Source organism: Macrobrachium rosenbergii, chromosome 56 (genome assembly GCF_040412425.1).
Source record: "Macrobrachium rosenbergii isolate ZJJX-2024 chromosome 56, ASM4041242v1, whole genome shotgun sequence".
Taxonomy (NCBI): Eukaryota; Metazoa; Arthropoda; class Malacostraca; order Decapoda; family Palaemonidae; genus Macrobrachium; species Macrobrachium rosenbergii.
The window spans coordinates 18,899,582-18,925,801 of record NC_089796.1 but is presented as its reverse complement, the minus strand read 5'-3'; the positions used below and the strand labels follow the sequence as shown (position 1 = coordinate 18,925,801).

Genomic DNA, 26,220 nt, shown 5'->3' with positions numbered 1-26,220 from the left:
CACATATCGTAAACAGAAAAAAAACACCTTAGAACGGATGATGCACATAACTATACGCGTATATATTTGTACATGAAAATAGAGAAAAAAATCAATGAACAGATGGAGGATACAAATACCGCAAAAAAAATCCGCTTAAAATATTTTTAAGTAGCTAACCTGAACCGCTTTGATCCAACCGCCCAACCCCTCGCCCCTACACTCACCTCACCCAGTTTAAAGACATAGCCCAAGGGTCCACTTATCGGCCCCAAACCTCATTCATTTTCACGCTTACTCTTTTTACCCTTGCTTACTCGTTTCCTCGAACGATTAATCACTGACCGCAGGTTATTTTTGTTTCTCTCTCTCTCTCTTCAAAACCTTCGAGTTTATTGATGAGATCGTGTGGGGAAATTCAGCGGGAATTATTACATGCAAGAAAGCAATTTTAGTTTAAATACTCTGTTTTTTAATCAGCAATAATTAGGGTAAATAGCCTGAGTTTATCAAAAAATTATTCCGTTCAAAATTCTTTAAGTTTATTAAAAATATATAATTTTCATTCAAATTCTCGAAAAAATAATTTCTTTTCAGTTCCTTTCAATTTATTGAACAGAAATAATTTCTGTATAATTCCTGTTTGTTAAATAATTACTGATAAAATCATCTGAGTTTGTCAAAATGTGATCATTTCTATTCAGATCCTCTGAGTTTATCAAACAGAAAATATTTCTGTTCAAATCCTGAGTTCGGAATGAAGAGGTAACTTCGATTCAAATCCTCCTACTTTACTGAAAATCAGCAATATCTGTTCAATTCTTAAGTTTGTTCAAAAGAATAATTTCAATATAAATCCTCCGACTTTAACGAAAAAAATAGTTAAAAAATAATTTTCTGTTCGAGTCCTGTGAATCTATTGAGATGTCATTTCAATTTAAATCCTCTGATTTTAATCAAAAATATCTTATTTCTGTTCTAATCCCCAGAGGCTATAAAACTTTCATCATTTCTGTTGAAATCCTGTTTTATGAAAAAGTATTTTCTATTGAAATGATATGATCTTAATTATAAGACTGAATGGGAAAATTACGAACGGAAGCAGATATACGTAAAAATTACGCTATGCTTACAAACTAATTTGAAGAAGGAACAATATTTCTGTTGATCATACAAATAGAGCTCAGTAAACCTGAGATTATTTATACGAGTAAAAATGAATTTCCGGAAGAACTACAATCTGAAGTTATTTACGTGAGTAAAAATGAATTCCGGGAAGAAATAAAAGCTGAGGTCATTTATACGAGTATAAATGAATTTCCGGAAGACCTCAAGACAATAAAAATCGACGGAGGTTTACACGAGAACGAGCGAGTATTAGCATATGATTTCAGTATCAAGTATAAAACCTATTTTATATGAACCGCAATGAGTTAAGGTCATATCACAACTAACAATAAAAACCTATGATGGAAAGCTTCGCATTATCATACTCAAAGATAAAAAGCTAGAAAAACATCATTACTCAGCGAAGAATAATGATAAAGACAAACTTGGAGACGGACGTATTGAAGAACAAGTAAAACAGTAACACAAAAAGAGGTTGGTTTGAATGTCTCGGAAATATCTTGCTAGAAATGTTGATCCATACTAAAGTTGTTTTTATTTTCACTTTTATTTCTTTTTAAAGAAATGTACTTTCTGTACATATTTTGCATTGTACCATCAACTGTCGCTTTAAGTTGTCGTGACTAAAGTGATCCCAGTGCCCTTTACTAGAGAGAGAGCTATTGCAATACATGCGGAAACACAAAGACCATAAGCAAAGACAACAGTAATAATCATCTTCATCATCGTATCCGCATCTTTAATGAACAAAGGTCAACGACATGGGCAACTTCATAGTCTGTTCTCACCAGGCACCAGTGAAAAGAAGTGATACACAAACTGCCTCTGCATGGATGAAAGATTATGAGTCAGGAGAAACAAAAAGGAATAGAATTACGAAAGTAGTGTATTTTCTTCACCGAAATGTAAATAAAATCCACCCAGAAACTTTAGCAATAATTTTGTTTAAATAAAAACGAAATACCAGATGTACTAACGTATTAGGATGAAAACGTTGCCTGCTGCTGTCTGAAATAACGCGTTAACGATACGGCCAACATTTTGTAAGCGATGATGTCCACGTTTCTCACTGCTCATTTCTTATTTTACATAATAATCTTAAAATACAAATAAAAGTGCAGTTGTATAAAATACTGTCTTAACATAGAGCCATCAATATGATACCGATACGCTGCGGACTGATACTTTAAAAATCCCTTTATAAATAATTTAGCCTAATGTATAATAATTTCCTCAATTCTTTTTGGTTACGTCCTCCTTAGAAAATTTTAAATCCACAGAGATGTGAATAAGCTCTCTTTACCCTGGAAGAATTAAAGGAATGGGTTGAGTTGCTTCATTTATCTCCCAAACGGATCTGAGGTTTCCCATGTTGAGCATACCCATAAAAATGTGAGGAAATAAACTCAGTTATTCAAGTAATTTACTAAGGATTCTCTTACGCTTGCAGTTACGTTTACTCGACATTGCATACGTCAGGGACCTAGGTAGTTGTGGCGCCAGATAACCTACAATCAGTCATTGAAAGCAGACTCACCTTCTCGTTGTAGATCTCCAGGTAGGACGCGGTCAGCGTGAACTCCTGATCGTCCCTCGTCTCCAGCTGGTTGAACAGGTAGACGAAAGACCTGAAGATGAGGCCGTGCTCCTCCGAATACAAGTCAGGCCCGGTGTCGAACTGGTGGGTGATCGGAAAAGTTACTTTCCATATTTTCTTGAAAAAGATGCACGAAATATTTCCTTATGTCATCAGAAGGAGGGAAACAAAAATCGGAAAGGTTTTAGAACAATTATGGAGATACACTCGAAATTCTGACATGATACTGAAGCTAGATATAGTGCCATCATTAGTTAGCTTTGCGTCGGATGAAGACTTCATGGTTGTCAAAATCTGAAGACGCCCAAAGTATATATATATATATATATATATATATATATATATATATATATATATATATATATATATATATATATATATATATATATGTTTATTCCTAAAGGTTAATAAAGACCATTAAAAGGTCTAACTAACTACAATCATATTCATTACCAAATTTATCTAAGAAGCGAAACCACACGAGAGTAAAAATTCGGAAATCAACTCCTTGAAAACAGCCTCTAGCACTGAGAAAATGACTCAAGCTACATCAGGTTACACTTAACTGCGACAGAGGTCTTACTATATACACATACGTATACTTTAAAGCTACTGATACATTTTAAACAGAACAGAAAACATAGCATTTAATTAATGCAGCTGAACATATTCTTTACAATATTAACAAAACGAGACAGCCCTTCAGAAAACTAACTCCTCAAGGCAATGTCACACGAGCAACCTTTCTTGGTATGTTCAAATGTCTGACCACCAATTAAGTCACCACTGGAAGCCATGTTGGCCGAATCTTTAGGTACTTTAAGTAATAAGCATTTTCTTCCTTCAAGGAGAAACTTACGGAAATTTACCAGAGTGATACACTATTATTCCTCCTCGATACCATGTTTATCAAATCGGTCATTGTTTCAAAAGGACCACAGCTAATTTTCCGTAGACTTTGTTATGGAATTCTGTAATATGCATGATATAGGTAAAGAATATCTTAACCATTATTTCTTTTACATTTCCACTTAAGCAAAGGTGCTAGCACTGGCTGCAAGGCAACGAACATGCGTACTTGCCCCTGATATTGGCAGCTTGGTGTTACTGATATTGGCAGCTTGGTGTTGCTGATAATGGCAGCTTGGCGGTGCTGATATTGGCAACTTGGTGTTAAAAGATGCTGAAAGATGCCAAAAAAATGTGCTCGTGTGACACGCCATACAATAAACTGGGGCATCAGTTAAGAAAACAAAATTTGGGATATAATTCAGGATAACATGAATTTTCAACAGCTGGGTGCTATGGCTTCAATGACAATCATAAATGTGAAACATCAGGCAGAATATTGATTATTAATATTTTTTTTTAAGTATGCACCTTTTTTACTGCTGAAAGATTTAGAACAATGGCAATATTCTCATACTATAAAATACATTTCTATTTTTAGAATTTTTTTACGTATCTAAATAATTCCCGGCCATAACAAGGGAATTCATTTAATACAATTTAATTTTATTTACCATATGGTGTTTGTGTGTTTACGTGCAATTGGCTGTGTGATGATGTGTTCATTCAGATTTGTGATTTTCTTACCACCTGTGCAATTGAAACTGCATTCAATCTTATCTTCACCATTTGATACTTTCCTCACTACGAATTGCAAGGTCACTGAACAGGCCGGCGTTACCCAGTTGCAACTTAAACCAATTAATATTACTTATTTTGTGCAAATCTGGTTTAACTAGCGTTGACATTTATATATATAAATGATATAAAATGATATATATATATATATATATATATATATATATATATATATATATATATATATATATATAATTTATATATATAACCTATATAGATTTATATATATATATATATATATATATATATATATATATATATATATATATATATATATATATATGTTTAATTGCATTGCAAAGGGATAGATAGGGTTAAAAGAAAAGAGAAAGGTGATCATAAAAGAGAATGAGAAACAAGACAGTCAAAGGAACAAAGAGGAGAGCTAAAAGAAATGAATAAGGATAGAGGTAAAAGATAACGGAGAAACAGAAAACATGAAACAGACAGACACGCACAACAGACGGGGACAAACGAACAAAGAGACAGAAACCCTGAAACAGACGAACATACATAAAGACAAAATGAGAGGCCAACACTCCCCTGAAAGAGAAACGATTAATTCAAACCACGGGTTTGGTACAAACTATGAGTTTGATGCAAAAGAAAGGGTTTGACGCTGGGGCTTCACACAGCTTCACCAGAGAATATAATAATAAACGATAATTATCAGACATATGACGTAATTCATTTAGGAAACTTTGGCTGGCGGACAGCACATACAATATTATAAGTAAGAGACTGTTTCAGTTATAACTTTAAAAAGGTCAAATTTTACAGTACGTCTTACACATTCTAACATTCACTTACAACTAGTTGTTAAAACTGATTAACAATTCAAAGTCCGTCTGAAAGCCTAAAATTAACCTTTGCAAAAATCACAGTCTCTGTTTCAATATATAACTCCTACTCCTCCTCTTGACATGCTCACGGTGGCATTGCATGTGTCTGGCAGAAAATGCATATATGCATATCGTTGCATGCACGAAGAACGAGTACGTATATATGTATTTTAGCCTGCCAGTCTACTGGTACGCAAGAATCTTTTCCAAAAGGAAAAAATTCTTGCATCGGAATTTCATGAGCTTAACGACAATTCGAATCATGAAATTCATATATAATTACTCTCGCGAGAAATTATAGTATTTGCTAAAGCCTGCATGCACACGTAATGAAACCTAAGTATTCTATGTTCAACATTACTAGAATAATTATCACCAATATAGTTACTGCAGTTCCTGCATACTTTGCTAAAACCAACAACCTGATCAGAATTTTAAAAACGTTTCAACGTTCTTGCCTTACCAGTATCAGTGCTGGTGCACATTATCTCTGATTTTTGATAATTTAGTCTAACTCCTGAAATAACAAACTACACAATAATCACTTCTCCATGCGTACGATATTAATCAGAAATATATAAGCTGTATAAAAAATTTTAACAATTTTACCTGCGGCTCTGTCTAGCCATATATCATTTCACATGGTTCAAACAACTTCAACCTCAAAGGATAACTCTTTTTACTTTTATTATTTTCATATAGACCCCATGTAAACATTGAAAACATAGAACATAAACTCGCCCACTGGCACATAGTTACAGAAAGACGCTGCATACATCAACAACATATCATTACACATACAAAGATATGTTTTATATAGATGAACACACATACGAATCTGGATACTAAGAGAGAGGGAAAAATTTAAGGAAATATCAAGTACTATTGTGTGGTAATATCTGCTATGACTAGGCACAATTTGACTATACAGTTATGCACAAATCAAATCAAATATTACCAAATTTGACATGAAATAGGGATAATACTACTTTTAAATTTGGGATAAGACTGCACACTCATATTAGCAAAAACCTACATATACCAAGCTTACATGAGCAGTGTAGAATATCCACTTTCGGGAACTTTTGGACACTGATATTCATTATCCCACATTTGAAATACAATGCTATAACAATAATAGTTTTATTAACAATAATAATATTAATAATAAAGTCACTACATAAGCTGCATTCTAATCTTCTTGACAGACACAAATAAATAACTAAACATAGAAATACACATGTATAACCCAGTGATATGTCTGGAAGGAATACGAACTAGAATTCTAAGGAAGTAATAATTTGTTTACCAAAAAATAGTCTAGAGAAAGTGGGGATAGGCCGTATGCAGAAAAAAATGTGATCTATGGAGAGAATGAATGTTTCAAAAAGTAAATTATATAAGATGACAGAGGGAAGAAAGAACGAGAATGTTGTTATGTTTAATGGAAGTAATGCATATTTCATGGTTGTCGAAGTATCTGCTAAACATATGAGGAAGACAGCTCAGTACTTGTGGAACTGAAAGCAGTGGCTGCTGATAGAGGAACGAATGAGACGCAACATAATGGAAATGAAAAAGCACTCAAAATGACTCCTAACTTCAACTAGATACAATCCTCAGTGAACAACTACACATTATATGGCCTGTCTCATCAAGAGAAATACTCCTAAAAAGTGAGTGGATTGAATTATCATCGCTTTCTGCAAAGGATAAGAGGAGCTAAATTGAAATGTGATAACTAGAAAAGTATAGGAAAGGGTTAGGATTGAGAAAATTAAGACAGATTACTGATGGGTTGGAAGGGCAAAAGCAGTGTGAGCTTGGGCAAGAAAAAGGCGAAACAATTGCATGAGCAATTTCAAAATAAAACAAGGAAAGGCTCTTTATTGGGCTCATACAAAAGCTGCTGTACAATCATGGAGAGATTGCGAGTATTGGAGGGTAATGGCGCAGATGGAAATTTGATAAAAAAAAAATTTAATTAAAACTTTTATGGTTGACATGAAGTTACTGAAATGAAATGTACACGAGAGAATGACTACTTTACTGTAAAATAGTCCCGAAGCAAAGGAATAAAAATTTTTGGTATTGATTTGGTGAAACAAAAAACGCGGGGTAGAGAAGAATAGGCATGTGATGGTGTATATACGTGATAAAAAAATGAATGGACGGTAAAATGAATGACGCTTTTCAAAATCCATGGTGTTGCCCAGCTGAAGCGAAGTGAAACTGCACAGCCTGGTGACAAAGTATGAAACTATGAGCGACAATAAAGGTGTGGTAAACTATGGCACGAGTGTGTAAATATTGAAAGCGACGAGCTCACAGAGTTCCCCAGGTGTAAATGTGACAGATGGTAGTATGAAGGAGGAGGTACATTATACAGTAAGTAAGAGAGGAGACAAGAAAGCAGGATCACAGCAAAGTCACTGAATAAGGAAATCTAATATGGAAGAAAAAGAAAGACTGTTTGAAATGACCACTAGAGTGTTGATGATGAACGCCCAAGAATGAATAAAGGTGGAATCACACGTGAGTAAGGAAGGCCACACGTTGAGTAAGAAGGGTCACACACTGAATACGAAAATCACGCGTTGAGTAAGGAAGGCCGAGAGGGTGAGAAACGTGAAAATGGATAAATTCTGAAAAAAAAGTATAGCACACGTGAAAAAATGGACCATGGTGATTAATAAAATACTAAAAAGTCAAGAGACTCCTCAAAATGAGAAAGACAGTGAGCTGACAGAAACAACACATTTTGAGCTGAACCAAAGAAACTGATATCTAAAACTCGCCAAACGAAAAGGAACAGTCTGACATTAATGAACAGAGACATCGGAAGTAGAAAATGTCCGAAATTGAAAACACTCCTGAACAGTTTGCTTAACTACCAAATATGGTGATTTATTAAAGAAAGATGATTGGGCATTTGACCCAGCTTGCTAACAGAAGAAGCAACTGGAGCGGTCAAAATTCTTTAAAAGAATAATTTGGAAGGAAAGCAACTTGTCACTGTACCATAAACAAAAGACTTTGAGTAAGACTCTGAAAATATAAAACCACTCAGAAATAGACACTCGAGTGTAATAATCTTACGTTTATTTAGCATAAAGCTCGTAACATGCAAATGTGTAACTGTTTTGGGATTACTGAGTGAAGGGGGAACTATAGAAGACACTGAAGAGAAGTCGAAGAAAGTAATTAAGTAAGTTTTTAAGACTTTGAGGGGGCTACGTATATCCGTATGATTTAAGATTTAAAATACGGACGAAAAATCATAGGGAAATGTTATACCACAGTAAATAAACGTGAAAAAATGTTAAAACAACATAGGAGGCAAAAGTTTCATGGGAATATGAAGGGTACTTGATTACCCCTGAAGATAAGAGAAGTGGAGATTTCACTGCCTAGAGCTGCAGGGACGATATAAATATAAATCAAAATAATCAAAGCAAGGAAATGTTGCCATACGGTTCACTGCAATTTAAAATAAACATAAGGAACACCAGTCTTATTTCGAGTGATAAGTTTTTGAACTGGGAAGTGCAATTATGTAACATTTTACATTTGTTCTCATATGACCCTAAAGAAGGTAAAGAGAAGAACCTCGATTACAAATGACAGCATGCTCTACATAGCTTCAAGTAGAAAATTATTGTACATGATTCGGGAAAAGAAAATACGACATGTGCTACAAAACAAAAGTTACTGGAATATGCGACACAGGAAAAGAATAGGAGAAAAAAAAAGGACCCAAACGAATGTAATGATTTTACAATCTAAAGGGAAAGTGATGAAAATAATGTCGATGAAACCTAGAGATACTTAAGTGAAACAGACAACTCCAAAAGACCTTACTGTGGACTGAACGCAGACAAAAGGGAATCTACGTGTCTTGTGTTTATATAATTATTCATATACATATGCAAGTGCCTGAGATTAAGAATCAGTTATCTTAAACTCTATTTTTCTTTTAATATTGGAAATACATCATCAGCATGAAAATAAAGAAACATTTCAAGCAGAAATAAGACCAATTATAAAACCACTTCAAAAGAAAAAGCCATAAGAAACGACCTAAGAGATGGAAAAAGATTAATCTTTCACCGTTTACAAGACAATTAGGTTTATATCCCTATTTAAACAAGGAACTAGAATGTGTACCTACGTGCACATTCTACTAAGGAAGAGTAAAAAGGTTAAAAAATCATGCCTTAAGCATAAAAATCATAAAATTACAAAAAAAGCATTTTTATCTTAAGCTTGGATGGAGGCCACACCCAAGAGCAAGGCTAAGTTGCCAGATATATCCATACAGATAATTTCAAAATTAAAAAGGGATGTAATTAAGGCGTCTTGCCTCAGTCCTTGCTTGAAATAAACATGCTAAGAATTGGTATTCATATAATCATAATAATTGTAGTAGTAATTCCAAAATGCAGTATAGGCTAAATTTAGCATCTAGGAACTAGTTGACTAATTAATTACTATCTAAGAAATAGAGGAATATAAATATTAAACGTACTAAAGATGGCAGGGAGTAGGCGAGTATTTGCTAGCTATAGTTGCCAAGGTCATTTAGAATTGGAATTTAAAAGAGTCACAAGACAATCTGCTTCAGAAGCACGAACAGGATGAGACACAAGACAAAAGCCTCATTCACCCCAAGGCTCACGATCGCGCTGACAGGCAACTTCAGGGGGAGGTTCTTTGCAATAACGGAGATTTTTCTGAATTCCAAACGTTGAATATGCTAAATCATCATGTTTCATGAATATCTCATGATTTTTTAAAACATAAAGATTTACAGATAAATATGAGTAAGTTCTACTAAACGACAACCATTGCAATGAACGCCACCAGAAAATTGCCTATGCATCTCAGCGCCACAGGGAACGGAGCCATATAAACAGAAGGGTTTCGGAAGATGTCGAACAGACAAGAGAGGGCGGGAAAGCGTTCATCTAAGCAGGTGACTAATATATCCACCGGAGACGATACACTCACCGAAAAGAAATTGGCTACTGGATGACTCATATTAGCTGTTCTGGCTGTTGTGATGGACGGTTTCACATCTTTATAGTACTACACCGTGACCATAAAGAGAAAAATGGTTTAAGACAAAAATGTGTTATTTCAAATAAAACGAAATGTGTAAATAAAGCAAATCAACAGATAAATTGTTATTATGAATAAATATGTGACAAAATATGTTTTATAAAAAATCAAAAAAATGTTCATGTTCAAAAGTTACTTGTGGCACAAAAAAATGCCCATTTACCTGTTAAAAATTCACTTGACATGATTTTAGATATTTTATCAAAATAAACTCAAGCCATGATGTCAGGTGGTATTTACATACAGTGAACCTGTCTAATAGGAAACTGTAAGGGGAAAAAATATAATTTTGCATTTCACAGTCTCGGAGTGGTGAAGGTTAAGGATTACTTGTAAATCTTGAAAACAGTCTTTTCTGATGTTAATGTTTATATTCATAGAATTTTAGGGTTTAAAAATGTAACCAGTGAACCCAGGTTTATAACATTTTTAAAACACCAGGTGAGTAATTCCAATTTATAATTTACTCTTAGAACACCAGTGTGCATATACGGGTCTGGAGTTCAAGTTTACAAAATTATTTTTTATAACAGCAGAATAAGCATAAAAAGTGAAATTTTGTTTTACAAAATTACTTGCAGAAGACAACATATGGAATTTCCCAGTCAGAATTATCTTTAAAACATTGTGTAATAGACAGTCAGTTATGCTATCTTAGGTCACAAAATTATTTTTACCAGAACATTATTGGCCATACTTCAGACTTTTGACATTCAGGTGTGAAATTCCAGCTTATAAAATTATTTCTATAAAACCAAAGTGTTAGACATTCAGGGGCGTTTTTCCAGCCTACACAGTTATTTTAAAACTCCACAACGTTGGCACTCAGGTGTGGAATCCGGCCTTACAAAATTATTTTTAAAACACCATCGTAATAAGACGTTCAGGTGTGCACAATTCCAGTCCACTAAATTACTTCAGAACTCCACTGTTGGCATTCAAGTGTGAAATCAGAACTTGCAAAATTATTTTTTGAACAAAAAAGTAATGGACATTCAGGTGTGTAATTCCAGCTAACAAAATTATTTTTATAACTCTCAAGCGTTGGCATTCGGGTGTGGAATTCTAACTTACCTAATAATTTTTTGAACACCATAGTGAGGAACAGCTAAGGCGTGCAACTCCAGCTTACACAATTATTCTTACAAGTTCAGGGTGTTGGTATTCAGGCATGTAATTCCAACTTCCAAAATCATAGAAAATTTTTGAACCCGGATGAAATGTGTATTCAAGTGTATTAGACAAGGAGTTTGACTGAATAGTTGTAATTTACAGTAATTATCAATTATGTGCTCCGAATTTCTGCTGGAATCCAAACACAATTAGTTTTGGAACAAACGGTGCAAAATTGGGAAGAATATCTGATGAATGTTTTGTGCAAAGAAATTTGTTTACATCAACAGAAATGTCAGGTCTAAGACTGAGTGCTTGCAAAAAGAATAACATATGTATATATACATATATATGTGTGTGTGTGTGTGTGTGTACGCTACGAGATTACACATACCTCACTCCTGTTTATAATTATTAATAATTCTAAATAATCTACCATTTCTTTAAATAAAATATGACACTGAGATTTTGCTCTCTTTCTCGACTCCATGTATTATCTACATTTCACAGTTGTCTCTCTCGACTACTGAGGCAATGAGGTGGTCCACCTCGAGAACCTAAAAGGTATTTTCGTTTGCAAGGTTAAATTTTCCTTCTTCTCTCCCACAATTGTTCGTTGCATGATAACTGCACCTCAAAAATAACCTAATGCAAATGGCTTTCTTCATTAATATAAACCACGCCATCAGTCGCTGCTAAAAGAAGAACGTTAGTTACAAGCAACACCTGCAGCATCGGAGCAATACGACAAAATAGCACTGCAACGGGGAAAGCTAATTTAGCTCATGGGTGGCATTACGGCCTTCGGAGATTCTTAGCACTGAGGAGAAATTCCCGACCTTGGTTATCGATAGGGGCAAAGCAGATTCCACAGATTCTAAAGACTACTCGATATGCGCTCGAACACGCGCAAAGCAAGCAAACTTCCCTTCTTTCTCATCCTTTCCCTAATGTCAATTTCTCTTCCTAATGTCTCTCTTGACTTGAGGCAGTTTCACTGAATTCTGATTAAATTCCACAACCCAGGCCGAGCTTCATAACACGAAGCTCTAGGCTGTGGTCGCTTATTACCTTTGTAATGCAAAGAGTAAATTAGAGCAACCGTGTGGAATTGCAATAACCACATCCATGCCTACCTTGATTAATCTTAGTTTTACGCATAAAGGTTTTGAAATAAATATGGAAAATTTCACAAAAACAGTACACTTACGGATGAAATTAATTACAGTTGTACATATTTCATAAAAAAGTTAAAATGTAGGCCGATTTAGCACTGCACACTGCATTAAACAGCATCAAACTTCATGTATTACAATCCACGTACGTAGAATTTGGATACAATTACATAAATCAAATCACCCAAACCCAATTTTACATACAAGCTGATCACATTTCTATAAGTAAGGTAACACATTTTGTAGAATGTTTGATATTTTAATTCGCTAACTCTTTGAATTGACGACACTGGAAATAAACATTTTCATTAAGGCTAAAACTGTTATGATCCCATTTCGAGTCTTTGAGTTATCACGGAGTGAAGTGATTCATTTCTGCAAATATGACTAAATACACATGAATATTATTTAATCAGAAAAGATTCTTTATTTATCCTGCACCAACTAACGTTTGCACAACTTACTATAATCATCTTATTGTTAGGTAAGAAAACCAATCAGCCAACGTACCAAGCCACTGGAGTCAATATGAAAAATTTCATTATGAATTAACTGATCAGCCAATTAGTATGATTTCCGTAATCATAAATCACAAAGTCAATAAATATTCAACAACTTGATTTTCAAGTCAATAAATATTCAACAACTTGATTTTCATTTCTTTCAACCTGGCCCTCCATATCCTTCATTTGCTAACGAAGCAACACAACATTACGTATCTGCCAATTACTCATACCTTTGATGTAATATACAAACACGTTCCTAACTATTCCAGTAAAGAACATTTTTACCAAGTATTTTCAGACTGTAAGCCAGGAAGGTAATATACGGACACATTCCTAACTATTCCAGTAACGACTATTATTTTCAGAGTATAAGCCAGGAAGGTACCTCCCCCATCCCTATCATTATTGTAACCACTATGTTTATATACTATTTCTGCTATGCAACCGAACCTCATTATCAATAAACAGTTGTCATCGACTGTCACACAGTACCTCTTTCATAATGTACTCATGTTTCTTTTGTCGATGGCCAAAAGAACCTTGAGTCTATTGACACATCCACTTTCACACCATCTAACATCACTCCTAGTCCCCCATCCGCAGGTTTCATCTGTCCAGTCGACTAACTTTCTATTCGCCTAACAGTCCACCTATACAGTCGATTAACGTCAATTCTTTCAACTTTCTATTCGTTCAACAGTCCATCTATCTATCAATCAGCCTTCCATTCGTTAGACATTCCATGCATCCAGTATATCAACCTTTGGTTAGTTTGACAGTCAATCTAGACAACTGATCGAATTTCCATTTTGATCTGCTCAGCCAATCCTCTGAAACTATCAAAACCCATTTAACATAGCCCTTTTATTAATACATAAGAGTTTTAATGATGCTATGAAACAAGCTTTTGGCGATCATGTACCTAAATGCACCGCCATTTGGAAGACAATTCTTGCCCATTCATTGATGGTATCAGTCACACACACACACACACACACACACACACACACACACATACACACACACACACACACACACACACATATATATATATATATATATATATATATATATATATATATATATATATATATAAAATTTCTTACTGCATCACTCACCAGATGTGGAGGTCCGGTTAGAGAGTGCGTTTTGCCGGATCCGGTCTGCCCGTAGCAGAATACGGTGCAGGAGAACCCATCGATGGCCATGTCCAGAAGCCTCTTGATGCCAGAGTGCTCCAGAATGTCCTCTTGAAGGGCTTCGGGTTCGAAGACGACGTTATAGGTAAACACCTTCGGTTTCTGTGTAACCTGGCCGTTCATGCCGTCCATGTTGACCTGTGGAGAGAGACGAAGCAAGGGCGTTGACATTACCTAAAGTTGTATCATGTTGGGGATGGGAAGAAAGTAAACATATGAGGACATAGCGATAAAAGAGAAATTCGGCTTAGCAATGTTTTCACACTGATTTGTCTGTTAACTGTTTTGATGATCATTATCATTCAAGATAATGAGTGTCATCAATACTGCTACTATGATTATAGCTAAACCCTCAGAGTAGTTATAGAGTTACTGAGCTTAATAACTGTTATTACTGTAATGTACGTGCAAGAAACGTTCAGCCATATAAGTGAATTACCTTATTACAATAGGCACTAACAATTCTTCATGACGTTTAACCTACAACATTCTCTCTCTCTCTCTCTCTCTCTCTCTCTCTCTCTCTCTCTCTCTCTCTCTCTGCAACCAGTATGATCAAAATAACTACTTCGGTTCAATCCTATCGACGTCGGAGGCGCAAGAATTAACACTCAAAATATGAGAACAATAATTCAAACAGGGATGGATAAGGCCAACATAAATCTATAATTGGGATGAAGCAAAAATATTTAAAACAAAATAAACATCACACCCATATTCCCCAGTTAAGTTTGCATTTATTTATTGTTTATTATATTCATTACCAAAACATAACGAAACAAGAACTTCATCATTATTTATTTCATTACTTATACCTCTTGTGTCACGGTCTCTGTACTTTGTGAAATGCACAAACGGAAGTAGTTTGCTTTTATGATGATAGTCTGTGAAAGTCAAAAGAACGACTTTTTAGTTTTCTGTAAAAGAAGACTGTTGAGATGGCTATTTGTCTGTCCGTCCTTACTTTTTCTGTCCGCCCTCAGATCCTCAAAACCACTGAGGCTAGAGGGCTGCAAATTAGTATGTTGACCATCCACCCTCCAATCATCAAACATACCAAATTGCAGCCCTCTAGGCTCAGTTTTTATTTTAACTGAGGTTAAAGTTAGCCATGATCGTGCGTCTGGCACCGCTATAGGTGCCAAAAACAGGTCACCACCGGCCCGTGGCTGAAATTTTCATGGGCCGCAGCTGAGAGTTTCATACAGCATTATACGCTGTACAGATTGCGCCGAAGGAACTTAGGCGCATTTTTTACTGATTTTATTCTAAATTTGACTATTCCTTTTCTCTTGGTAGGATGCATTACGGATATAGTCTGTTAATGTTTGCATATTTATAAAAACAGATTTCGATGTATGATGATGATGTATTAACGATTAAGTTTGCACGCTAAGAAGGACCAGACAGAAGAAGCATAAGAATTAGGCAGTTAAGACTGAAACCTAATTCATATGTTTCTTTCACAGAAAGCTTCAGACACTAACGTCGTGCTTTTTGCGAAAATAAAATTTGGAACTTTCCTCCCTGCATTCCACTTCATTTCAAGAGCTTTGATCAGTTTCACCTCCTAGAACTGTCAATCATTTGGAGGCAACAGCAGACGAAAGGTAAAGGATTTCCTTCCCTTCCTACCAGAACTTACAGAAAGGTATTTGCCATAATCCCAAACAACCGACTTTCAAACTTTTAGTGTAATAACAGGAGAGCCCAAGTCCAGTATTTCATAAAAAAAAAAAAAAAAAACTCGATGCAGGCAAATGAACTTGATTAGGTATTCCAGACGGAAAACTTGAAATCCATTCGATTTTTCTGTCGTCAGTAAATCTTGTTATAAATCATCGAGGCGTGGGAAAACAACGTAAGAAATTTTCTTCGTGGAATTTCAACGTAATTCAATATATATTCGCGAATAAAAAAATATAAATAAAAGGAAGACAGTCAGGTGTTATGCAAATAAATCTTGTTAGAAATTATGGTGGTGGGAGAATATGATGAAAGGACAACATGCATGAAATGTGTCAATATGACTTCCTGTTGTTCCCGATTTGGCGAATTCCCTTCTTATGATTACGTTAATGCAGATTAAAGTCGAGAAAATATACAAAAGGAGTCATTGACATTAAAATTGACCCTTTCTAACGTAAAGCAACCACAGTCATTATGATATCGAAGACAATTCTGCCTCTTGTCTTTTTCCTTTACAAACTCCGTAAACACACACTTTATCGCACATACACACACACACCTATAAATATATATATATATATATATATATATATATATATATATATATATATATATATATATATATATATGCATTATTGACAGTAAATGAACAATTTACATTATTAGATAATGTTATGTTATGTATATAGATGTAAGTACATGAAGTATTTAACACTTTGTTGAACTCTTGTGAAAAAAAAAAATCACAGTTATAATGATAATGATGACATCAATGTGGCTGAGTTTTATATGAATGGAATATCCCCCAAACGTTTTGGTGCTTATCGGGTCCAATGTAAATGTTTCGCCCAAAATTCTAAATGAACGTCTAAAACGACTGAAAAACCACTCGTGTTGTCTATGCAATCAAGAATGTATAAAAATGGCTTTTCATACCAAAAATGAACTTACTCCACGGTTTCTTTTTCTAAAGCTTATTAGTCCTGCAAACGCAAAACAACTTAAAAGTACCTGTGTGAGTCTAAGAAATGTCAAGGTCACAATGCAGTCTATTTATCGTCATCGTCATCAACAATTCCTTTTGAACTCGGTGGCTCACATCCAAATACCCAATGAAATTTTCATGGTGGCATTTCCTGTGATTATAAGACACAAGCAACCTCTATTTTGAACTAAATGCAGACTTATTCTCTTTGAAGTGGTTTTCTCATAGTCTGAATGTATGATAAACCTAGATTTTCCCTTTTTCTGTTCAAGACAATTGGTAACAAGAATAGAACAGAATATAGAATTTAGGCCGAAGGCCAAGAGCTGGGACCTCTGAGGTCATTTAGAGCTTAAACGGAAATCGACAGTAAAAAGGTTTGAAAGGTGTAACGGGAGGAACACCTCGCAGTTGCACTATGAACCAATTGTTAGGACAGGATGGAAAGTAAGATGGAAGAAAGAGAAAATGAACGGAGGTACAGTAAAGGAATGAAAGGGGTTGCAGCTAAGAAACGAAGGGATGCTGCAAAGACCTATAAGTAATGCCTACAGTGCACCGCATGAGGTGCACTATCGGCACTACCCCCTTACGGAGAATTGGTAAGGAGGATTCTTACTAAAATGAAGATGTAGCAGAAAGACAGCCCGTACAGTAGAAAGACCCTGAAAGCCAAAGAGAGAGAAAGAAGGCATATATGAAGATCTATACCACACAGAATTTCAGGCACAAGTCTGAAAGCAGTGGAATGGAATGGAATGGAATGGAATGGAATGGAATGGAACGAAATGGAATGGAATACTGAGTTTAGGCCAAAGGCCAAGCACTTGGACCTATGAGGCCATTCAGCGCTGAAACGGAAATTGACAGTAAAAGGTTTGAAAGGTTTAACAGGAGGAAAACCTCGCAGTTGCACTATGAATCAACTATTAAGAGAGGGTGGAAAGTAAGATGTAGGAAAGAGAATATGAAAGGAGGTACAGTAACAGGAACGAAAGGGGTTGCAGCTGGGGGCCGAAGGCACGCTGCATAGAACCTTAAGTAATGCCTACAGTGCACCGCGTGAGGCGCACTAACCGTACCACCCCCCTACGGGGGTCTGAAGGCAGTGACGGCAACTCATATCACGTCAAACCCCTAAAGGAAAATTCTGACATGATGATGGTGTTTAATAATGACGCAGATGATGATGACGATACGATAAGAAGAATGAGACAAGCCTAGCCGGTCAAGTACTGTCACTACTTAAATAAATGAAAAAAAAAAAACCGGCCTGAGATTTTACAGGCACCCAAGCAGAACTATGCACACCACCTCTTAAGAGAAAACAAAGCTCATTTCTCTACTTACGAACTTGAAAATAAATTTCAGGCCACTGAAGATTTCCTGCGAAGGTCAGATTCAAACGCAGATTCGAAGGACATCGAACTGCCACCGTGACTCATACTGTCTGACTTGCAATACTGCTATTTGTACATATTTATGTTTCTTTATCATTATTGATTTGCTCTTCTCTTATCTTTTCTTTTTTACCCTATATTTTTTTTCGACTTGTTCCATGTGAATCTATGTTCACTTACAATAATAATAATAATAATAATAATAATAATAATAATAATAATAATAATAATAATAATAATAATCTTTCAAAAACAACAAATAGCGAGAACAAAACACGACAGAAACCAGTTACCCAGTCAGTAGCAATAACCGAGGTGAAGACATGATTGATAAAACAACATCCTATTAACAAGATAATAATAATAATATATAATTAGAAACAAAATCTCTGGTAAAAGGACAACAACCGTCTCAAATAACAAAAAACTGATAACCTCCCAACAACAAAACGTAACAAACGGATATTAAAACTGTGGTTCCACCAACAATAAATTTATAAGTTATGAGAAATCTATTGTAGGTGGCAGAGTCATGACGCAGTCCTTGGGACAGCAGCCGAGAGGACTTTCCGGGTATTGACATTTATCGGTGCCTTGACCTTGAGGACATAAACGGCAGGTTTTTTTCGGCTGTCACTTTAATCTTCCTCATTTTATCTAGAATTCAGTTTTGTAAATGCTTTCGTGAGGCCAAAGACTGTTGTGTTCTTTTTTGTTTATTTGATGTTTCATTTAAGATTGTTCATAATTTTCATGGAGATGATTTAATTATTTTATCGTTCATATTCCCGTTAACTATTTTTTGAACTTTCAGTAATTGTTTTTTAGGTGTATAGATGCTATCGCTACACTTTCCTACTAAGATCACCAGTTTTTTCTCGCCATCTCTCAGAAATATTCCACTTTAATTCCTACAGGACGAAAAATCAAGATTTTACTTTAACTGAGTATTAATCCAAAAAAATCCCAGCTTGTATGGAAAGTATAACTAGTATACTACTGTATACTATATATACAGTAGTACTAAAGGTTCGTCTCAGCGTCCCATTAACCCTGGATACATTGCTTGGTGTCTTTGATCTTAATTCGTTCGGTTTGGTATCCTCTGACTCAACTGTCTAACTTCTTTAATTTGTTCTATTTCCCAATCCTTTTTCAAAAATAAACCCTGTGAGTCTAGCATTCTGACGCAGTATTTTCCTCAAACTATATAACAGCAATAACCTTAAGGTTACAGGCTCAGAATGACCACTTTTACTAAAGACCGTCTTGAAGCTACAAGATACCATAAGGTTTGCAACATATTACATCAACCTCCAAAACTTTGGTGAAACAAATGATAAGTAACGTTTAACGCCATCGACTTTCTTTAGCTCTTCTATAACCTTCTATCTTCCAAAAGGCGACCTGTTATGATAAATAGCATTTAACACCAATTGACCTGTTTCTTTAACTCTTCTATAACCTTCTATCTTCCAAAAGGCGACCTGTTATGATAAATAACATTTAACACCGATCGGCCTGTTTCTTTAACTCTTCTATAACCTTCTATCTTCCAAAAGGCGACCTGTTATGATAAATAACATTTAACACCGATCGGCCTGTTTCTTTAATTCTTCTATAACCTTCTATCTTCCAAAAGGCGACCTGTTATGATAAATAACATTTAACACCGATCGACCTGTTTCTTTAACTCTTCTATAACCTTCTATCTTCCAAAAGGCGACCTGTTATGATAAATAACATTTAACACCGATCGGCCTGTTTCTTTAACTCTTCTATAACCTTCTATCTTCCAAAAGGCGACCCATTATGATAAGTAACATTTAACACCAATCGAACTGTTTCTTTAACTCTTCTATAACCTTCTATCTTCCAAAAGGCGACCCATTATGATAAGTAACATTTAACACCAATCGAACTGTTTCTTTAACTCTTCTATAACCTTCTATCTTCCAAAAGGCGACCCATTATGATAAGTAACATTTAACACCAATCGAGCTTTTTCTTTAACTCTTCTATAACCTATCTTTCTAAAGTCGACCTATTGATCCCTGCTGGCTAAACTCCACTCTTTTTTTTTCCCCTTACCATTACTATTTCTGGTCTTCTTCAGACCAGGGCCAGATTAGGGCATTTTGGAAATCCGTCCCACTGACCTCTCCATTAGGAAAATCCTAATTATCACGCAGTACAACATGTACTCGACACGCCACAGCAGTATGACACGAAAGGTGATCAGTACTAGTAAACACCGGATACTGTGGTTCAGTAATGTCTTGACAATTGATTTGTTCGAGATTCTGGACATGAGGAATCGTAAACCGTCAAAACGACGAAAATTATGGTAAAATAAGCCAAATAAATTAGCTCAGTTTATTACAAAGGTATGGCCTAAATATAATGCAATACCCTATCATAAACATCGTGTAACCTAAAAACTTTCATGATGGATACCTTGTTTACAGGCTAGTATATTAGATAACATTTTTCATTTATACATGCATATATTTTATATACACTAATAAACATTAATAAATATTAGACTGACCATTTACCTATGCAGATGTACTTATTAATTATAATTTTCCCTTGGGTGTAAATTATTCTTAAGGTGTGGTCAATTCTACATGAAATTATATTTGTGACTTAATATATGTACTGTATATGTATGTATATATATATATATATATATATATATATATATATATATATATATGTATGTATGTATGTATGTATGTATGTATGTATATACCTTTCATTCCTTATATCACTGCATCAATCCAATCTTCCTACCCATCCCCCCCCACCATTAAATGAACTAACTTGCAACTGCGCATGCGTCTTTCGCAACTCGAGTCAAGTAACAAATAAATTGACGTAGTGGACTCGAACACATTACCGATACTGTACAAGCATTGCTGATGGTCACGTGGAGGCACAGCTGCTTCTATCTATGCGGGGATAAAAGCACTTTATTTTACTCCATTTCCAAAGACTGTGACCTTGAATAACCTTTTAACCGTCCGTCAAAAAAACAAGGATACTATGCATAGACTGAATGGCCTTTGGAAAACGTAAAAAACTCAATAAAACTTTAAATTGCTTATATAAAGACAAACACACACGTGAGCGCGTGCACACATTCGCACACACACACATATCTATGTTTATTCATATATATATATATATATATGTATGTATGTACATACATACATACATACATACATACATACATGCATGCATATATATATACATATATATATATATATATATATATATATAGTATATATATATATATATATATATATATATATATATATATATCACAACAAACTGTTGGAATGGATAACATTTGATTTTGTTCATTGTAATATCATGAGAGAGAGAGAGAGAGAGAGAGAGAGAGAGAGAGAGAGAGAGAGAGAGAGAGGAGAGAGAGAGAGAGAGAGAGAGGAATGACTGTTTGACGTACGTTAACTTTGCGAGCAAGAGTGATAAGTGGAATTGACCAATGGGGAAAAAGAATTAGGGAGGGAAGAAGGAGGAGGTCAAGTGGGGGGGGGGGTAGGAGGAGGAGGAGGAGAAGTACCCAATGACGTCAGAGAGTAAACAAACCAGCCTCGATTAAGGAGACGTCCGGTTGCCTATTGATTCTTGTACGTGTTGCTTAGGCTACCAGCGCCAAAACAACGCTGGCAAAACCACTCGTACGATCTGCACAGGCACGTGGCGCACGGCACCAGCACGTAGAGGGCACGGTATGGCCAAGTGAGATACAAATTTCGTGCTTTATTCTACACGGTATGAATAACTTCAAGGAGGAATTTTTTAGAAATTAATGCAGTCCGGGGGAATGTTGTACATACGTGTTTGTAAATCCTGATTTTCCTAAGATTTATTAATAAAACACGAATAACGGTTCTCCGACATAAGTAATGGTATCACTGACGATGAATATCTCTTATTATTATTATTATTATTATTATTATTATTATTATTATTATTATTATTACTGCTGTTGTTGTTATTACTACTGTACCCATACAGATAAACAAGTAAAATACTTTCGTTGATCTCGGTATCATGCTGTATGAGCCGCAGCCCATGAAACTTTAACCACGGCCCGGTGGTGGCCTATCCTATATAGTTGCGAGAAGCACGATTATGGCCAACTTTACCCTTGAATAAAATAAAAACTAATGAGGTTAGAGGGCTGCAATTTGGTATGTTTGATGATTGGAGAGTGGATGATCAACATGCCAATTTGCAACCCTCTAGCCCCAGTAGTTTTTAAGAGCTGAGGACGGACAGAAAAAAGTGCGGACGGATATATAAAGCCGTCACAATAGTTTTCTTTTACAGAAAACTAAAATGGCGGTAACGTAAGAGAGGTTGGACCTAGTAAGTCCCAGCCCTAGAGAAGTTAGGGACCTTCCCAAACGTTATGTTTGGGCTGGTGACCCGCGATGGGCATGAAAATGGGAAATAAATTGATCCTGGTTATTACAAAATAACATGCAATAATATTTCAATTATCTTCATATGTATAAACATTGCGTTTTATACCATCACTTCTATTAACAATCATTATCACCTTCATTATCACATTTATTATAATAAAAATATTCAACTGCCGTCATACCAGCCCCTTGAGCATTTTTCCATTACAAATAAAGTCGTCAATGGACATCAGAGATTATTTATGTCCCGCTACATTAAAAGGACGGAGAATGATTAGACATAGGAAGAAGAATGATTAGGTATATGGGGGAATCTTTATACCATATCAATGAAGCTGAAAAGGATGATACTAATAATAATAATAATAATAATAATAATAATAATAATAATAATAATAATAATAATAGCAGTTATAATTACTTATAGTATCAGTACTGAAATAACCACAAATTTTATGGGAGAACTCAAAATGATCATCAACTTATTGTGAGCATAGTATAAAGTAATTTTGAGAGAGAGAGAGAGAGAGAGAGAGAGAGAGAGAGAGAGAGAGAGAATGAGGAGAGAAATGAGAAACGTACGCTAGCGCAAATTTGTTACTTTATAGGATGACCATACACAGCCAATCGGTATTTACTGAACAGAAGGAAAATCTCTCCCCTCTGTGTTTCCATTGGCTTCTGGAGATGCCCAGTATCTTCCTGTCACCCGCACCAGACTCCTAGGGTCTCTTGAATCTTTTGAAAGTTTCAACGTTTTCGTTTCCAGGATAAAGCAGCTAGCCCGTACGCAAGCACAGGTAAGACTTGGTATGGATGTAAAGTGGAATGCATTCTTTAATATTGAAAAGTATTTCACTAAATTTAGTTATTAATTCCAAATTAAAGACAAAAATTCATTATAATACTACTCATGAGTTTGCTTTTAATAAACAATGAGCGCTTCTCAAAGATTTATTTTGTAAAGTTGTAGTAATTTTTTGGACGATTTAACAATTCACTTCTATATTTCTCTTGTGGCCACAAAAGGATTTGTAATGTAAAAATGGATACTCGTAACCGTAGAATTTATATTGATTTCTAAAAATGTTGGTTTTACAAGGTTTTGTTCCGAGGAAACTGAAAAATGTATGAGTGATTGGTTTTTACTTACCTGGCATTGTAACAACATAGTTCGAAGATACGGATTGGTTGATGCTTACTTGACATCACGATTTCAAAGGCCACAGACACTTTCTTTAATTGCAAAATTTCTGATTGGTCGACTTACATTAACTAGATGTTACAACAAGAAAGGTCATCGATACATTTCCAGATTGATTTACATTAACCTGGCGTCACACAAAAAAGGTCATGGGTGTATTTTCGAATGCTAAAAAAATTAACAATATAATTTAAGAGCACTTGACAATGTAGGCAATATAAAGGCTTTGTGACTAAACGGGGACTGTGTACGTGCATGAATTGCCATGCAGTGAGATATTGATGTACAGCAGTTAATGCATTAAAAAAAGATTAAATTCTTTTGAAGTCTTTTCTTTATTACAATCATGTTTTCACTTAATTTTCAGAATACATACTCCAAAATCAATTTCAAATTACAAAAGCAAGACCGCCACCCACAGTTCAACAATAGCGAAGTTTTTTATATCCTTTAAACATAACACGCAAGTACGCCCAGGCACATACACATGCTATATGTGGGTTTATATATATATATATATATATATATATATATATATATATATATATATATATATATATATAATATATATATATATATATATATATATATATACATACATACATACATACATACAAATATACTGTATATATATGTATACATATATGTATATATAGGACGTGTGTGTGTATATGTATATAAATATAAATATATATATATATATATATATATATATATATATATATATATATATGTAATACACATTAAACTGCATACACTCAATATTTAAACGACCATTTAAATCAATAATACAAAATAACCTTCTAAAATGCAAAAAGAACATACGTACTTTAATTTTTTGCCGAAGACTAATAATAGAGCAAAATTAAATACACAAGTAAGATGAAAATTCCGTATCTTCTGTCACAAGTGTTAAATTCGGGAAGACTTTTAAGGCTTTTGACAGTGTCCTCTGTACAGTATGTAGGGAGGTTCACCGGAAATTACGGAACCATCCAAAGGACTGTTCACCATCGCAAGGGATTTGCATGATGGAGCATTTCCCGCGTCATAGTTAATGAGGGGAATTAGCGACCCTTCGAGGTCAATTAGGTGTTGCACGAGCAGGTTTATTGCCCTTTGTACCGTCTGGTCTAGTTCCTGTCTACTTGATGAAGGACGTAAACAAAGGGAGAAAGTGGCAGTTGCTGGGGACTGATGGCAAAAACTGCTTGTGCAACGCAAGAGAGGAGTAAACGAGCTACGACATGAGGGGAAAAGTGGGACACGACGCTAATTACGAGAAACTGAAATCATATACGTGAAGAGTAATGACCTATGCGACTACGGCTCTATCGAATATTACTGCTCGTGGTGCTCGACCAAATTGTGCCGTCTAAGACGCCTCTCCTTCTCGAACCGTCACCGTCTCCAGAGACTACAGTCGTATCTTCCCTATAACCTCCGACTCCCGTAGAAATTTTGGGTTTCGTAAGGGAAAGCGAAAATGGCAAGAGGTCATCTCTATATATCAAACCGTAATGTATCCTTATACTTAGAAATTACCTAGGTTCGAGCTTCGGGACGGTACGAAACGCCCCTATGATAAGGACTTGCTGTCTACAATCTTAATTTGTGACGGTATGGCCACAACAAATAAAGTGGTAATAGCGGAAAAGTGAATACTCTGTTGTATTAGTGCATATCCAGTGAATGGAAATGGTATAGGTAATTTTATACTGAGAAATAATTCGTTAACTGAAAATTTTATGAGTATTTTATGCCTACGTATAAGCTATGATTAAATAACAGAAGTATCTCTGAAAAAGCATTAGTACAGTAATACTGGTTCACTGACCACCGAGATTCTGGAAAGAAAAGTCTGTGTGAGTGTGCTCTTCAAGCGCCGCAGGCATCAAATATCACCTATCCATATTAAATTCAAGGTCTACGTTCGAGTGGTGAAATCAATACTAACTTTCATCGGAATTTTACCGTGGATGGCTGTAAGCATTTTGAATCTCTGATACTTGGAATTTCAGAAAACCAGGCAGAACTTCACACAAAACGCATTAATTTTATAAATATAAGCAGTTATTCTCACTAAACATGGCCACGATTTTTAAAAAAATCACAAAACCTTCACATTAAATCCCAAAAGGGCGATGAAGTAAAACTGTCATGCTCCTCTTA

At 35.2% G+C, this 26,220-nt stretch overlaps 1 protein-coding gene across 9 annotated transcripts in view; it reads right to left on the bottom strand.

Annotated features, from left to right (window-relative positions):
• LOC136836291 (kinesin-like protein KIF12) overlaps positions 1 to 26,220 on the bottom strand; it is a 147,257-nt gene that overhangs the window by 58,436 nt on the left and 62,601 nt on the right. For 7 of the 9 annotated variants that reach the window (XR_010852364.1, XR_010852363.1, XM_067100360.1 and 4 more), the window contains exons 5-7: positions 14,227 to 14,445; positions 10,204 to 10,281; positions 2,645 to 2,785 (exon numbers count right to left, since the gene is read on the bottom strand). Coding sequence is in view for 7 of the 9 variants with exons in the window: in XM_067100360.1 (XP_066956461.1) it covers positions 2,645 to 2,785; positions 10,204 to 10,281; positions 14,227 to 14,445 (438 nt within the window). In the remaining 2 variants the exon portion in view is untranslated. The remainder of the gene's footprint in view (positions 1 to 2,644; positions 2,786 to 10,203; positions 10,282 to 14,226; positions 14,446 to 26,220) is intronic. The other 2 variants (XM_067100358.1, XM_067100362.1) reach the window with 1 other exon arrangement.